This window comes from Aspergillus japonicus (assembly GCF_003184785.1).
Source record: "Aspergillus japonicus CBS 114.51 unplaced genomic scaffold BO86scaffold_61, whole genome shotgun sequence".
Taxonomy (NCBI): domain Eukaryota; kingdom Fungi; phylum Ascomycota; class Eurotiomycetes; order Eurotiales; family Aspergillaceae; genus Aspergillus; species Aspergillus japonicus.
In genome coordinates, this window is record NW_020291698.1 from 122,245 (window position 1) to 134,962 (window position 12,718).

The window sequence follows — 12,718 nt, forward strand, 5'->3', positions numbered from 1 at the left end:
GGACGCTACAAGCTACAGACTATAGATATGCTGTACAGTACCTACAATTCCACTGCTGGTGTTCGCTTGAACAAGGCACTAGAAGATCAATACCTGAGTGCTAGCTTTAATTTTGAGTAGAGTGCTATCATCAATCTTGAAAAAGAAATCCCAATAAGAAAAACAAATCCTCAGACCAGCCGGAACGCACAATCATACCGAATCGCAGTCATATCGAATAGCACGAACCAGAAACAATTGATGCTAGACCATAAATCGTCATTTAGAGGATCCCTGTTGCTCATAGGCTTTGCGTTCCTCTTCGATCATATCAATAGCGTCAAGCACATTGGCATCTGCAGCTGCAGCATACACAGCGATGCGCTGCAGACCGCCATCGCTTGCACCACCATAGCCCAAATCAACCAATGTAGCCACACATGCATCAATGCTGGTTTGCCGCATGGTTGGAGTTAGCTGTGGTTGGCTAGGGCCTTCGGGCTCTCGGTGATGTCTGGCACGGTGACTAAAGCCTGGCCTTGAGCGGCCAAAGGAATTGTGAGACGGCCCCGGCTCTACTTGGCTAAAACCTACACCATGACCCTTCCAGGATGAGTGAGGGTGCTTCATAGATTTCGAGCGTCGACCATAGCGACGAGGCCCAATTGGACTCTCAAGGTCGTCTGGTACATGGTGACTTGAGGAAGGGATGTCTACCGGCTTAGCAGCATCGCCGCTGGTTTCTGGAGATGTACCCGGAATGTTCGACGATGACGATGGAGATTTTAATCCACCATTCAAACTTTTGGAGCCGTCGTCTGGGCTTTTACCCTGAGCCGGCGCGGTCTGATGACATTGCATAGCACGGAACTGCGCTTCTAGCTGAGAAATCGGCGGGAAGCGACGCTGCTCGACCTCTGCAGTCAAATCTGACAAAGTTGATGGAATGTTGTTCGACCTTGAAGGCTGCGGAGAACCCTCAGGGAGGAGTGATGGATAAAGGATGTTGAGCTGGTCAGCATCCTCATCTGATGGATTTTCCAGACCATTCACAGAGGACACCACATCGCCTCCCTTACGATTATCGTTGGAGCATAGGTCCGCCACCGTCAAGGGCACCGCGCGCTTCGCGGAAGCCTCGTCGGCACTGTGCCTTGCAGGTGACGCCACGGATCCCTGAAGCTCCGATGGCCGTTTAGTATGGGCAGTAGCACTAGCCACTGGATGGCTTGATTCAGTTTGTGACTGGGCTTTCTGTGGTCGTAACCCGAGAATGGGCGAATGATCACTGAACTCCAGGTTGATGGCATGTCCGTCAATATGTTCACCCTGTAGAGCATCCAAGGCTGCCTTTGCTGCATGTACTGTTGGGAACTGTAGGTATCCAAACCCAGCATGTTTCCCAGTTTCAGATTCTTGCGGGAGGTGGACGTCAACCAAAAATCCTTTTGAAGCAAATACATCGGTAATCATCTTTTCACTGACGTCGAAGCCTACATTGCCAATGAACAATGCTGTACCCTCTTCGGAGGGTCGCAAACCACGCGCGTGACAAGCTGCGGGAGGGGTATCCGTGGGGCCCGTAGCATTGTCAGCCGGCACATTCGAGAAGTTGGTGGACCCGAATGGGCATCGACCTTGGTGTCTCCCTCGATGTGAGTGTGGCCGCAACTGTAAGGGATGATGATTCAGATGAAAGGGAGGTGGTGGTGGTGGTGGAGGAGGGGGAGGAGGTCCAGAGGGGTAGCCACTGCGGAGCTCCGGTGGTGTTGAGAATGGCCATGATGGAGGGACTCCAGGAGGTGATTGCCAGTGTGGAGGTGGCGGGTGATAGAGAAAAGGAGGAAATGGAGGTGCGCGTGAATGGTGATGATGATGAGGAGCCGGAGGTGGGTAAGGGTGAGGGTGGCGTCGGGAATGGTGCATGGACTGCATTTGAGGCTGGAAATCGGGCAAGCGGATGGATTGAGTCTGATACGGCTCTGAGATCGGGCCACTAGAGTCGGGGTTGCTAGACATCCTAGGCTGAGCTGCAGTTTCCTGCAACCCGGCATCTTTCGCCTCGTCTTTCTCTTTCGTAGTTGATTTCTCTGTCTCGAGGCCCGTAGCTGAGTCTGTCGTTTCAAGACTGGTCTCCGTACTACGTGCTTGCGTGACTTCGGGATTCCTGTCTGATACCAGGTCATCGGAGCTCCGGTGCTCTGCGGATGAGGCAGAAGATTGCTCTTGTGGCCTGGTCCGATTGCAGCCAAGCTCTGCCTCGAATGCCTCGAACAATGTGTGGCCAACGTTGCCAAGTTCGGAGGCCATGGAGCGCAGGCTTTCCACTGTGCTCGTGGCCGTGGGAAGCCCGCCCTCTAATATGTGGGCCGCCTGTGCAGTCACTGCTGGAGAGTTGTTTAATGAATTGGTCACTTGTCTGAGCTGAGCTTCTACGGCTGCAAGGGCTCCCTGCACAGAGACCCCAACATTTTCAGGAATAGCCCTCTGAGCGTTTTGCAATTGTCTCTCAAGCTCAGGCAATCTTGACATTACCCCAGAGCTGAGCAACTCGGCCCCGCCAATCAAGCTATGCATTGCGTGAGTAAATGCTTCGGTTGCATTCTGAGGCCTGGTCGATCTTGACTCTGAGTATGACTGCGAGGAGGAAGAGGATTCTGCGGAGGGTGTAGGACCTGTTGCAGGCTGAGAAGTACTGAGGAATTTGGCCATTTCAGCCTCGAATGCGGCCAGGAGCGATTCAGACTCCTCGACATCAGCTGCGTGAGCATCTCTCTGTGGAGAATCGGAGCCCTCTGCTGTCTGGTGTTGGTGAGTGGTTGATGCCGAGGGTTCTGGAGGTGTGGACTCGGTTGACGCATCCTTTTTCTCCTTTGTCTCCTGGGTATCCTGCTTGCATTCGAACTTCTTCCACAGCTCCGTGACTGAATTTGACCGTCGAATGTCGAAAATATGCATAGGTTCAAGGGCCGTTTGGGGGGCTGTTATAGAATCGAGCTCTGCATCAACAGGTTCCTCAAGTCGTTGTGAGAGCTCAAGAGAAGAACCGACCTACCATCATACAACATGTCAGTGCTCCGTTGCAACGGTCAAGGATCATGAGCTCGTACCGTGATAAGCTCCCCATCATCTTCGTCAAGATACGTCAAGCGGGCTCGCGGATGGCTGGAAGATAAGTTATCATACTGAGACGCCGACAGCTGCACGATGCCCCGGCGTCTCGTTGGAGACAGGGGGCGGTCTAGATCTGCGGCCTCATTTGGAGATGAGGATGATGAGGACTGGTGGAGATCTCTGATTTGGAAAGGCTTCAACATCTCTGGAGCTAGTGGGCGGTCGCGGGAGAGAGAAACTCCGTCCCAAAGCCGGTAGAAGAACAGATTTAAGTCAAAGACGATAGACGGTTGTAGATTGTAGGTCGCAAAGGGGCGATACCGATATCCGAGGAGGGGTGGACCGAACGGGATAGGCAGCGAGCGGGTCGATGCAAAATGCCGATGTCGAGAAATGACAGAGTAACTATTAGTAGACAAAGAAATAGAGACCTTGGAAAAGTGATAAGGAGAGAAAGTCGTGGAGGCAGAAGAAGCACAAGGCACAGAAAGCCTATAGTCGTCACTATTGCTGCTGCCTATGAGCGGGTGATTAGTAGTAGCAGTGGTGGTGGTTGTAGTAGGTCAAGTTAACGTTAGTCGTCGTATGTAATCTACTAGGCAGCTCGGATTTGCCTCCAGTTCAAACCCACGAGGTTCCCTGAAAGAGAGCAATCATCCGTCGTCATATGAGAAAGCCGGTACAGTGTGAACTGAATACGAGCGATGTAAGAAGGCAAGCAGGGTTCAGGCAACGAGATAATGGAGACAGAGGGAGAGGGGGTATAGTGGTTCAAGGTTGGTTGAAAGTGGGATATGAAGAAGGTCGATCAGACAGTCTCCAATGAGGGAGGAGGGGGGGAACACTTCAAGGTTGGCCGGGCCCTCTCCAGGCTTCCTCAGTTCTTACACAGTCGTCAAAGTAAAATCAGTTCAAGCAATCAACCAACCATTCTGGAGAAACTGCTCCGTTCGTTTTCCAGTTCCAAAAGCACAGCATCCCCCGCCTTTCAGGTCTGCTGATTGGCCCCGGGGAGGCCCGTCAAATGACCCGTTTATCATTGCGGCTGCGAATTAGTACAGTACATTCTACATTAACTATCTTCTATATGCCAATACCACTACAAGAATCTGTATAGAGTCCGAGACATGTGCAGACGAATATTTTGAACAAAAGGGAAAACGAAACGAACTGTCAAGACAGAAAATCCAACCACGTGTGTTGGTTCAATAGGAATCGAATCCTGTTCAGGTTAATCAATCCATAGCGATCCCGATCTGGGAGTACTTTCGACACCTCAGTACTCTCCAGCACCCATTCCAATGGCCAACACACGGAAACACATTCACATCACACCCTCACCGGCATAGAAGGGGCCTTCCTAATAATTTCACCCAACATCCCAAGCCCTCCGCCCCTCCTCAATCGCAATTCTGAAGCCTAGCGCTCCTCCTCGTGCTGGATTTGCCCGTCTTCAATGGCCGCCAGCGATCCCGCGACGCGTGCTGAGCCGGCCTCCACGACCGAACGTAACGTGAAGCACGTCGTACTCGGTGATCTCCTTTTCCAGACCTGGTACCAGTCCATATACCCGGAGGATCTAGTGAGTAAGGATACAGACAGGTTGTACGTCTGTCGCTGGTGCTTCCGTTACTCGTGCGACGAGCGCGCCTACGCGAAACACACGCGCCTCTGCCCACACCGGAAATCACCGCCCGGGGTCAAGGTCTACGAACAAGGAGGCTACTCGGTATGGGAGCTGGACGGCGAGCATCACAAGCTCTACGCGCAAAACCTCTCCCTGTTCGCGAAACTCTTCCTTGATCACAAGTCGGTCTTCTTCGATGTCGTGTCCTTCTTCTACTACCTCCTCGTGTTCACCGACCCCGCCGACCCCGATGCCTACCATGTGCTGGGGTTTTTCTCGAAGGAAAAACTCTCCTGGGATGCCAACAATCTCGCCTGCATCCTGGTCTTCCCCCCTTACCAGCACAAGCAGCTGGGGAAATTGTTGATGGGGGTCAGCTATAAGATCAGCTCCTGGGAGCGTGACAGTGGGTTGATCGGCGGGCCGGAGCGACCATTGAGCGAGATGGGTCGCAAGAGTTACGCGCGCTTCTGGGAGGAGCGTGTGGCCAGACACTTGCTCTTACATGGTTGGAAGGCCGAGGACGCAGAGGACTCTGCTGTGCCACAGAAGTCGAAGTCCCCTAAGGGTCCGAAAAAGCGACTCGCCCATGAGCTCATGACAGTGCAGGACATTGGTCTGGCAACGGGTATGTTGACCGAGGACGTCATCACAGCTCTCAGGGGCCTGGGAGTAGTGCAGCCGGCCACGCCGGCCAAGAAGCGGAAGTCAAAGGATTCATCGGGAGCGACTAGCGCTGGAGGTGACTCAATTGTAACAGTACGAAAGACAACCGTTCTGGAATGGGCCAAGTCTCATCATATGGCCTTGTGGGACCCGGTTAAAGATGAGGGGTTTCATGGTAAATGGGCTCCGACCGATTCGGACGAAGAGAGCAATGGGGACAGTAATGAAAGCGGTGATGGATAGTCTCTCTTGCACCTATGCGCCTTTCTGTATGCGCGTCTGTGGAACAGCGCCCTTTGTATTACTACGATCTACATACGCTACTGACCGTATGAAAACGCCATGTATGGCTGGATCCCGATTCAATAACTCCGCAGAGAAAGACTTGCGTGTATGAATCCCAGGCCTTGCGACACAATGCGAAGACCTTGAGAACCACGCCGCGGCCGGGGACAAATCAAAAAAACCTCCATCAGCACATATCGAAACAGGTTATGGTAGCCTAAGCCAATGACCCGGTACTAGTTTGATGGAGTTCAAGCTCTGTGGATTATATTCAATTCAATTAGGGTGTGCCAAAATGCATCAATATGGCCAATTTTGAGCATACTTTCGATGTAGAGTATTTTTCTAACCTTCAGACCGATGAAGAAATTCACAGAAGTGCTTTACATAATATGCCTTGTTTGTAGAAGCCACATTACTCCTCCATACCACCAGGTCCTGACTGTCTGCTCATTTGACGGGCCTTGAGCAACTCATCGCAAAGTAGCAGGTTCGAGGCAATGCCCGTGCTAGAGGCAATGCAGTTGCGCAACACACGGAAAGAGTCAAAAACGCCTTCTTGCACAGGATCCATCGGCTCGCCGGTGGTCAGGTCCAGACCGGCGTTGTTGCCGTTGGCGAGCTCATCTTGAAGCATCGCCAAAGAGTCCTGGATATCGTGGCCCGAGTTGGCTGCAAGAGTCTTGGGAATGATCAAAAGTGCATCGGCGAAAGCCTGAACACCCCATTTGGCCTTACCCTTAACAGTCTTCTTAAAGGCGTCGGACGACAGATGGCCGGCGCAGGCCACTTGGAACGCACCGGCACCGGGAACGACACAACCATCGACGATGGTGTTGTAAACGGAGCGCAGACCGTCACGAACAGCGTCCTTCACTTGTGCAATAGTGTGCTGGTTGGGGCCCTTGATGAGAATAGTCACCGACTTAGGATCCTTGACTTCCTCGACGAAAGTGTACTTCTCCTCACCAAGCTGGTGCTCATAGACAAGACCAGCCCAGCCGAGGACATCGGGGGTCATATCCTCCACGCTGTTCTGTGCAATACCACCGCAAATAAGCTGGAGACGCTCCATGTTTCTGCGCTTAGCTCTCCGGAGAGCCAAGATTCCGTTCTTGACAAGGACATCCAAACTCAGGGGGTCGATTCCCTTCTGGTTGATTACAACGAAGCTCTTCTTAGGATCGTTGCCGCAAACCAGCTTCTTGAGCTCCACGATTTTCTGTAGCTTGGCATCCACAAACTTGCGCTCACTCTCCACCAACTTGTCTCTCTGCTCAGCAGATGAGTAGTAGAAACCGGAGTTGATTTCAGATTTCTCGTACTCCAAGCTGACATTTAGTGTCAAGATGAAAGCATTCTCCACGCGCTTGGGCATATCGGGATGTCTGGCGCCGTGATCGAGAGCGAGACCACGGATAAGCTTGGTATCGGAAGAGGTGCGGTGTTGCATCGTCATAATCTCAACCATGTGCAAATCGGGCTTCTCAGGAGCTCTGTGGATAGCGAGGACGGCATCGACAATATCGGGGGTGAGCTTCTCAGCGAGGGCGCTGTTCAGCTTTGTGCTGAGGGACGTCCGGGCGACAGACAGGAGGAGTTCGCGGTCGATGGCTCGCTCGATCTTAAACTGGTCGAGGAACTATATGCCATCATACTTCAGTATGCCGAAACTGTATTACATTTTCCGAGATAGCATACCTTAAGAGTCTCGCTCTTTGCAATCTCATAACCATCCGTGATGACTCTAGGGTGCAGACCCTCGGAGATGTAGCGATCCGCCTGCTTCAAGAGCTCTCCAACCGACAGGACGACAGACGTCGTTCCGTCGCCAGTGATATCATCCTGAGCCGTTGCAGCACGAGCGATCATAACCTTTTGAGGTGATTAGAAAGGAGTTTTCGATATATGACCGGAAAGGTAGCTTACAGCCGTGGGGTTTTGAATTTGCTATTACAATTAGTCCCTAGGCGATGGAATAGGCGCTGACCAAGATAGACTTACCATCTCACGGAGAAGAACGTTGCCATCTTTAGTTAATTTGATCTGGTTGAAACCTTGTTGTTAGACCTTCACTCGACCGGTTGGGAGGAAATAAATCATACTCCGCCTGCACCGTCCACCAACCTATGAACTGTTAGCTTAATAAGAAGTTGGGAAGTTATCAGGGACACCAAGCATACATCTTCAACGTTCCAGAGGGACCGAGGTTAGACTTCAAGACATCCTGGAGACCCTCACCAGCGCTAATGTTCACTTTCAAAGCCTCCGCTCTCCGCTGTGAGCCGTTAGTCTCTGCGAGGCCACTGAGGGGCTATTGGGAGGAGGGGAAGGGGAGTGGAACTCATACCCTCGACTCGGCCTTGGGGTTGAGTAATTGCGTCGCAGACATTTCTGCAAAAAGATTGAATGACCAGCAGCAAGGACCTAACGAAAGGACTTGAGATTGAACAAGCTTGCTGTTGCTATAGGCCCGATAGAGGATGCCCGCACTGCCAGAAACCTTAGCGGTGGTGTTTGCCGTGAATGCGGTGAGCCTTTGGTTTTGGCAAAAAGCCCACATTCTGTGTTCGCACTAGCGCCGCTGCGAAAAAAAAGAGCTCCGACGGCTCGACTCTGCAAATCTACCCTCCTAGGCTTTTCTTCAACTCCACGTCGCTCCACGCCCGGTCTACGGTCGCATATTCCTGGGAAATTGAGAAGCGGGCTCAGTCGCTCGCACGTGAAGGACCTTTTCTTACACCTTTTTGGGCCTTGATCTCAATTTCGCTATGGCCGACTATCTTCTCTGGGAGGGCCCTATCGGCTACTCTCTCTTCAAGGTCGCCCACCAGGGTGACAGTGTCGGCAACCGTTTGAAGGAGGTTCAGGAAGGCGTTGATGACCTTGCTAAGTTCGGAAAGATGGTTGAGCTGGCCAGTTTCCTGCCTTTTGAGTACGCCAAACCAGCCTTGAGGGGATTTTTCGCCTTTTTTTCCCGCTAGAATACTGACCAAGCCCAGGAACAACAAGCAGGCCCTCAGTGAAATCAACGATATCTCGGAAGGTGTCGCCTCGGACACTCTCGTCTCTTTCCTCGAATTGAATCTTCCCAAGCCCAACAAGAAGAAGAAGGTCGTTCTGGGTCTCTTGGACAAGGCTCTTGCTGGCAGCATCAAGTCTGCCTTTGACTTCGTCGACTGCGAAACCGGCGAGACCAGCGAGGTTGTTCAGGATATGCTTCGTGGAATCAGACTGCACGCCACCAAGCTGCTCAAGCAACTCCGTGAGGGTGATATCGACACTGCCCAGCTTGGTCTCGGTCACGCCTACTCCCGTGCCAAGGTTAAGTTCTCCGTTCAGCGCGACGACAACCACATCATCCAGGCCATTGCTATTCTCGACCAACTCGACAAGGCTATCAACACTTTCTCGATGAGAGTGCGCGAGTGGTACTCTTGGCACTTCCCTGAACTTATTAAGATTGTCTCGGACAACCAGCGCTACGCTCAGGTTGCCTTGTTCGTCAAGGATAAGAAGGATCTGACTGACGACAAGCTGCACGATCTTGCCGCTCTCGTCGAGGATGATGAGGGTGTTGCCCAGAGCGTTATCGATGCTGCTAAGCACAGTATGGGTCAGGAGATCTCCGAGACTGATATGGAGAACGTGATCTCTTTCGCTCAGCGTGTTGTCAGCCTGTCGAAGTACCGCAAGTCTCTCCACGCCTACCTGGTTTCTAAGATGAGCGTTGTTGCTCCTAACCTTGCTGCTCTGATTGGCGAGATCGTTGGTGCTCGCCTCATCTCTCACGCCGGAAGCTTGACCAACCTCTCCAAGTACCCCGCCTCTACTGTTCAGATTCTCGGTGCTGAGAAGGCTCTCTTCAGAGCCTTGAAGACCAAGGGTAACACCCCTAAGTACGGTCTCCTCTACCACTCGTCCTTCATTGGCCGGGCCGGTCCCAAGAACAAGGGTCGCATCTCGCGCTTCCTTGCCAACAAGTGCTCCATCGCCTCCAGAATTGACAACTTCTCCGAGGAGCCCTCCACCAAGTTTGGAGAGGCCCTAAAGGCCCAGGTTGAGGAGCGCCTGGAGTTTTACGCTACTGGCGCCGCACCCACCAAGAACGAAGTTGCCATGGTACGTCTATAAACATTGATACTTCCATTTAATTCTGACCATATACTGACACAACATGCAGAAAAACGCCATGGATGCTCTCCTTGCCGACATGGATATCGACGCTGAGCAGAGCGACGATGAGATGAAGGATGCTGAGTCCGACAAGGAAGACAAGAAGGCTAAGAAGGAGAAGAAGGACAAGAAGGACAAGAAGGAGAAGAAGGAGAAGAAGGAGAAGGGTGAGAAGGAGGACAAGAAGAAGAAGCGCAAGTCAGACGTCGGCGAGGGCGAGTCGGAGAAGAAGAAGCGGAAGCACGACAGCGATGCTGAGCCGTCCAAAAAGAAGAAGAAGGTCTAGAAGCACCACCAAGTCTTGGGACAGGAGGGCGTCATTATTGTCGAGGCGTTGTCGGGTTGATTTATTCTTGCCATCTATGTTCTGTTTTCTCCTTCACGACGTGACGGGCTGGGTATTTGTAAATTATTCGATTGAGGCCTGTGTCGTTCTAAAATTTCCTTGTAGTTCTGCAAATCTAAATCGGGATTTTCTATACTTTCCTCGCTCCCTCACAGCACACAAATCGAGTGCCTTGTTGTGTGAGCAGGCATCCATGTTTGGTTGATTGACTGCTAGACCAGCTGCACATTGACGTTTGCTCTGTCAGACATTGCTTATTCATTGTCTGTCGGAGGGACCGCCTGGTATAATCCAGGCCAACCAAGCCGTGCCGAACCCCCTCACTTCACCTCACCTCCAAGGATAATCCAACCCTGTTGTACTCTAGCCCCCTCCCCCTTTCTTCCTATCATGACAACAGATCTCCCGCAGCTTCTTCGCCATGATGGCTTCATCTACTGTCTCTGATATTGATCCATTAAAACGCTGACCAACGTCTTGCCTGAACCTACAAGTTGCTGGGTACTTCTTCCAACCCAAACTACTGGCGCTCGGGCGCTGTGATGCCCCCACATCCGCTTGCAGATTTCGCCCCGCGATGATGTCTTCGAGTTTGACGACTATGCCCTTTAACTCCCCTAAGCGCAAGAGGGCATCGTCCGAGGATACCGACCAGTACAGTCCATCGTCACCCACATCTACTGTCTCGATAGTCAGCCTTCAGGAAGCCAGACTTCGAGAAACAGAAGACTTAGGAAGGTATAGCCCTCGAGCGGTAGTGGCCGGTCGCCTAGGAGAACTGGCCATCCGTGGAGACAGTCTACCAACTCCCCCAATTCCATATGGGTTAGATCAGAGCACTGTCACGCATTCGGTGCCGTCGGGATGCTGGCCTGTTCTATACGACTCTATCTTTGGGCCTCGCGAAATGCCCGAAACTAGTTCTCACGCTGAAGACCAGCCTAATCTAGACGAGTCGACGGAAAACACATGCCATCTCCACTCTGATAATCTCAACACTGGCATCTCCGCATCGTCTAGAAAAAGGCAGTCAATTTCTAGTCCGCGCAAGAAGAAGAACCCATCGGCCACATCCAAAATGCGCAGCGCGAGAAGCTCACCACCCCTCACCGGTGATGCGCTTGAGAATCCGCTTACATGGCATGACTCGGAGATTACTGGACACAACCCTTCAGACCCGGGTGATGATGGCTACGGGATTAATGGCATCGGTTTCAAGCCTACTGCAGCCATCGCATGGGCCAGGTCGCAAAAGAGGCAGAAACAAGTCGCAGAATGGAAAAACCGGGAAGCAAGAGAGGCACGAGAAAAGCGAAGAGAGCGACGCGATGGTGCCGATCTGGATAAGATTCGAAGCATTCAAAGTGGTGCCATACAGAAGAGAGTCAAATTCAGCATGTGATGGTATAGGCAGCCAAGCCCACGGAGGCAATTGAGTGCGATTCTCAAGCATTCTAGCAGTTTTTTTGGGGGCTACTGCTCCACCTTTATCTAACGATCCTGCACGGAAAGATGGTCGATTTCGAGGTCGCTGCTTGATGCCTTGGCATTGAACTAGCCGAAGCGAACAAGTGGACATGAATGGAGCTCTTGAATAGAACAATATGTATGTACCTGACATGCATACCACATGACATATAATAATATACAATGATTTCCTGAAAGCATACTCCAAGACTCCACGCGATGTGCAATTGACTCTACCAGAACTTGTAGTTGGAAGGGTTGGTCCAACTCTTCCGTTGCCTCTCTTCTTCCGCCAGGCGCGCAGCTTCCTTTTCCTTCTGCTCCTTCTCACGCTGCTTCTTAAGTTTGAGTTCCTTCATCAGCTCCACAGCCTGTTTCATGCCGTCCAATTCCTGTACTCGACGTCGCTGGCAGAATTCATGTGTTGCGAGGGCGGTAATGGCAAATGCGCCCACGGCCCAGTTACAGGCAGTCCAAATCTTGGGCAGCCCTGATATGAGGAAAGAATAAGTTAGCCAGTGCTCAGAGAATGACTAGTTTAGGGCGAGCTGGTGGATTTGACTTACCTCCAATGACACCCCTCACCCCACCTACACCGAACCCGGCGCCGATTCCGATAAGCAACGAATCTCGAGCACAGGGTGCTTTGTAGAAAGACGTAGCATTCTCCAACGACATAGACTTCATAGCTTCGGTGACCGTGATGTCAGCGTGCTTCTTTCCGGACTTGACCCCAGCAGAAGGAAGCATGTTGACAGGCTCTTCAGGGTTTCCAAATGCATCCCAAAGTTTTCCGACTTGCGATTGAGGAATCTCATGTTTCAGCTTCTTTTGAGATGTGAAATCCGATGCAGTATTTTGCGATTCCGGCTCCCTTTGCTCGGGAGCAATGGCTGTGGAGCCCCGCGTATCGTCAGCCATGATGTGATTTTGTTTTAATTCAATCGCAGCAGCAGCAATCACCTCGTACGGTAATGCGGGCGTAACTTCTTCGCAGAGACACAATAAGGCCGCGGACATTCGGACGATTCCGCGATCCGAGAGCCTGCCCGGCGGTA

The 12,718-nt window shown here is 52.0% G+C and overlaps 6 protein-coding genes across 6 annotated transcripts; 3 read left to right on the top strand and 3 right to left on the bottom strand.

The window, feature by feature from the left end:
* Positions 1 to 258: 258 nt before the first annotated feature.
* On the bottom strand, positions 259 to 3,296 carry BO86DRAFT_403007 (uncharacterized protein; the record flags this gene model as incomplete). Its single annotated transcript, XM_025673903.1, has 2 exons — positions 259 to 3,030; positions 3,090 to 3,296. 2 exons carry the CDS (start codon positions 3,294 to 3,296, stop codon positions 259 to 261), a joined length of 2,979 nt encoding a protein of 992 aa, XP_025524085.1.
* A 1,053-nt stretch (positions 3,297 to 4,349) lies between these two features.
* BO86DRAFT_195392 (putative histone acetyltransferase (MysT1)) lies at positions 4,350 to 5,902 on the top strand. Its single transcript, XM_025666706.1, has one exon. The coding sequence runs from the start codon at positions 4,550 to 4,552 to the stop codon at positions 5,627 to 5,629; it is 1,080 nt and encodes a 359-aa protein (XP_025524086.1). The 5' UTR covers positions 4,350 to 4,549; the 3' UTR covers positions 5,630 to 5,902.
* Positions 5,903 to 5,935: 33 nt separating this feature from the next.
* On the bottom strand, positions 5,936 to 8,174 carry BO86DRAFT_345808 (chaperonin-containing T-complex subunit CCT6). Its single transcript, XM_025669224.1, has 7 exons — positions 8,022 to 8,174; positions 7,855 to 7,949; positions 7,777 to 7,798; positions 7,676 to 7,717; positions 7,601 to 7,621; positions 7,373 to 7,546; positions 5,936 to 7,313 (listed from the first exon to the last, which is right to left on the bottom strand). The coding sequence occupies exons 1-7, from the start codon at positions 8,061 to 8,063 to the stop codon at positions 6,087 to 6,089; spliced, it is 1,623 nt and encodes a 540-aa protein (XP_025524087.1). The 5' UTR covers positions 8,064 to 8,174; the 3' UTR covers positions 5,936 to 6,086.
* A 106-nt stretch (positions 8,175 to 8,280) lies between these two features.
* Positions 8,281 to 10,327, top strand: sik1 (snoRNP complex protein NOP56). The gene is made up of 3 exons (XM_025670233.1): positions 8,281 to 8,606; positions 8,674 to 9,793; positions 9,855 to 10,327. Exons 1-3 carry the CDS (start codon positions 8,443 to 8,445, stop codon positions 10,131 to 10,133), a joined length of 1,563 nt encoding a protein of 520 aa, XP_025524088.1. The 5' UTR covers positions 8,281 to 8,442; the 3' UTR covers positions 10,134 to 10,327.
* A 206-nt stretch (positions 10,328 to 10,533) lies between these two features.
* Positions 10,534 to 12,095, top strand: BO86DRAFT_392013 (uncharacterized protein). The gene is made up of 2 exons (XM_025672721.1): positions 10,534 to 11,799; positions 11,859 to 12,095. The coding sequence occupies exon 1, from the start codon at positions 10,774 to 10,776 to the stop codon at positions 11,593 to 11,595; it is 822 nt and encodes a 273-aa protein (XP_025524089.1). The 5' UTR covers positions 10,534 to 10,773; the 3' UTR covers positions 11,596 to 11,799; positions 11,859 to 12,095.
* On the bottom strand, positions 11,775 to 12,630 carry BO86DRAFT_392014 (cytochrome oxidase biogenesis protein, Cox20 subunit). Its single transcript, XM_025672722.1, has 2 exons — positions 12,227 to 12,630; positions 11,775 to 12,150 (listed from the first exon to the last, which is right to left on the bottom strand). Exons 1-2 carry the CDS (start codon positions 12,579 to 12,581, stop codon positions 11,894 to 11,896), a joined length of 612 nt encoding a protein of 203 aa, XP_025524090.1. The 5' UTR covers positions 12,582 to 12,630; the 3' UTR covers positions 11,775 to 11,893.
* Between the last annotated feature and the right edge of the window lie 88 nt (positions 12,631 to 12,718).

Coding starts and splice junctions, on each gene's coding strand:
- sik1 (XM_025670233.1), top strand. CDS start 8,443: ATGGCCGACTATCTTCTCTGGGAGGGCCCTATCGGCTACTCTCTCTTC. Junction 8,607..8,673: donor GCCAGTTTCCTGCCTTTTGA/GTACGCCAAACC, acceptor GACCAAGCCCAG/GAACAACAAGCAGGCCCTCA. Junction 9,794..9,854: donor CCAAGAACGAAGTTGCCATG/GTACGTCTATAA, acceptor CACAACATGCAG/AAAAACGCCATGGATGCTCT.
- BO86DRAFT_195392 (XM_025666706.1), top strand. CDS start 4,550: ATGGCCGCCAGCGATCCCGCGACGCGTGCTGAGCCGGCCTCCACGACC.
- BO86DRAFT_392013 (XM_025672721.1), top strand. CDS start 10,774: ATGTCTTCGAGTTTGACGACTATGCCCTTTAACTCCCCTAAGCGCAAG.
- BO86DRAFT_345808 (XM_025669224.1), bottom strand. CDS start 8,063: ATGTCTGCGACGCAATTACTCAACCCCAAGGCCGAGTCGAGG. Junction 7,547..7,600: donor AAATTCAAAACCCCACGGCT/GTAAGCTACCTT, acceptor TCACCTCAAAAG/GTTATGATCGCTCGTGCTGC. Junction 7,314..7,372: donor CAAAGAGCGAGACTCTTAAG/GTATGCTATCTC, acceptor GATGGCATATAG/TTCCTCGACCAGTTTAAGAT.
- BO86DRAFT_392014 (XM_025672722.1), bottom strand. CDS start 12,581: ATGGCTGACGATACGCGGGGCTCCACAGCCATTGCTCCCGAGCAAAGG. Junction 12,151..12,226: donor GGTGAGGGGTGTCATTGGAG/GTAAGTCAAATC, acceptor TCCTCATATCAG/GGCTGCCCAAGATTTGGACT.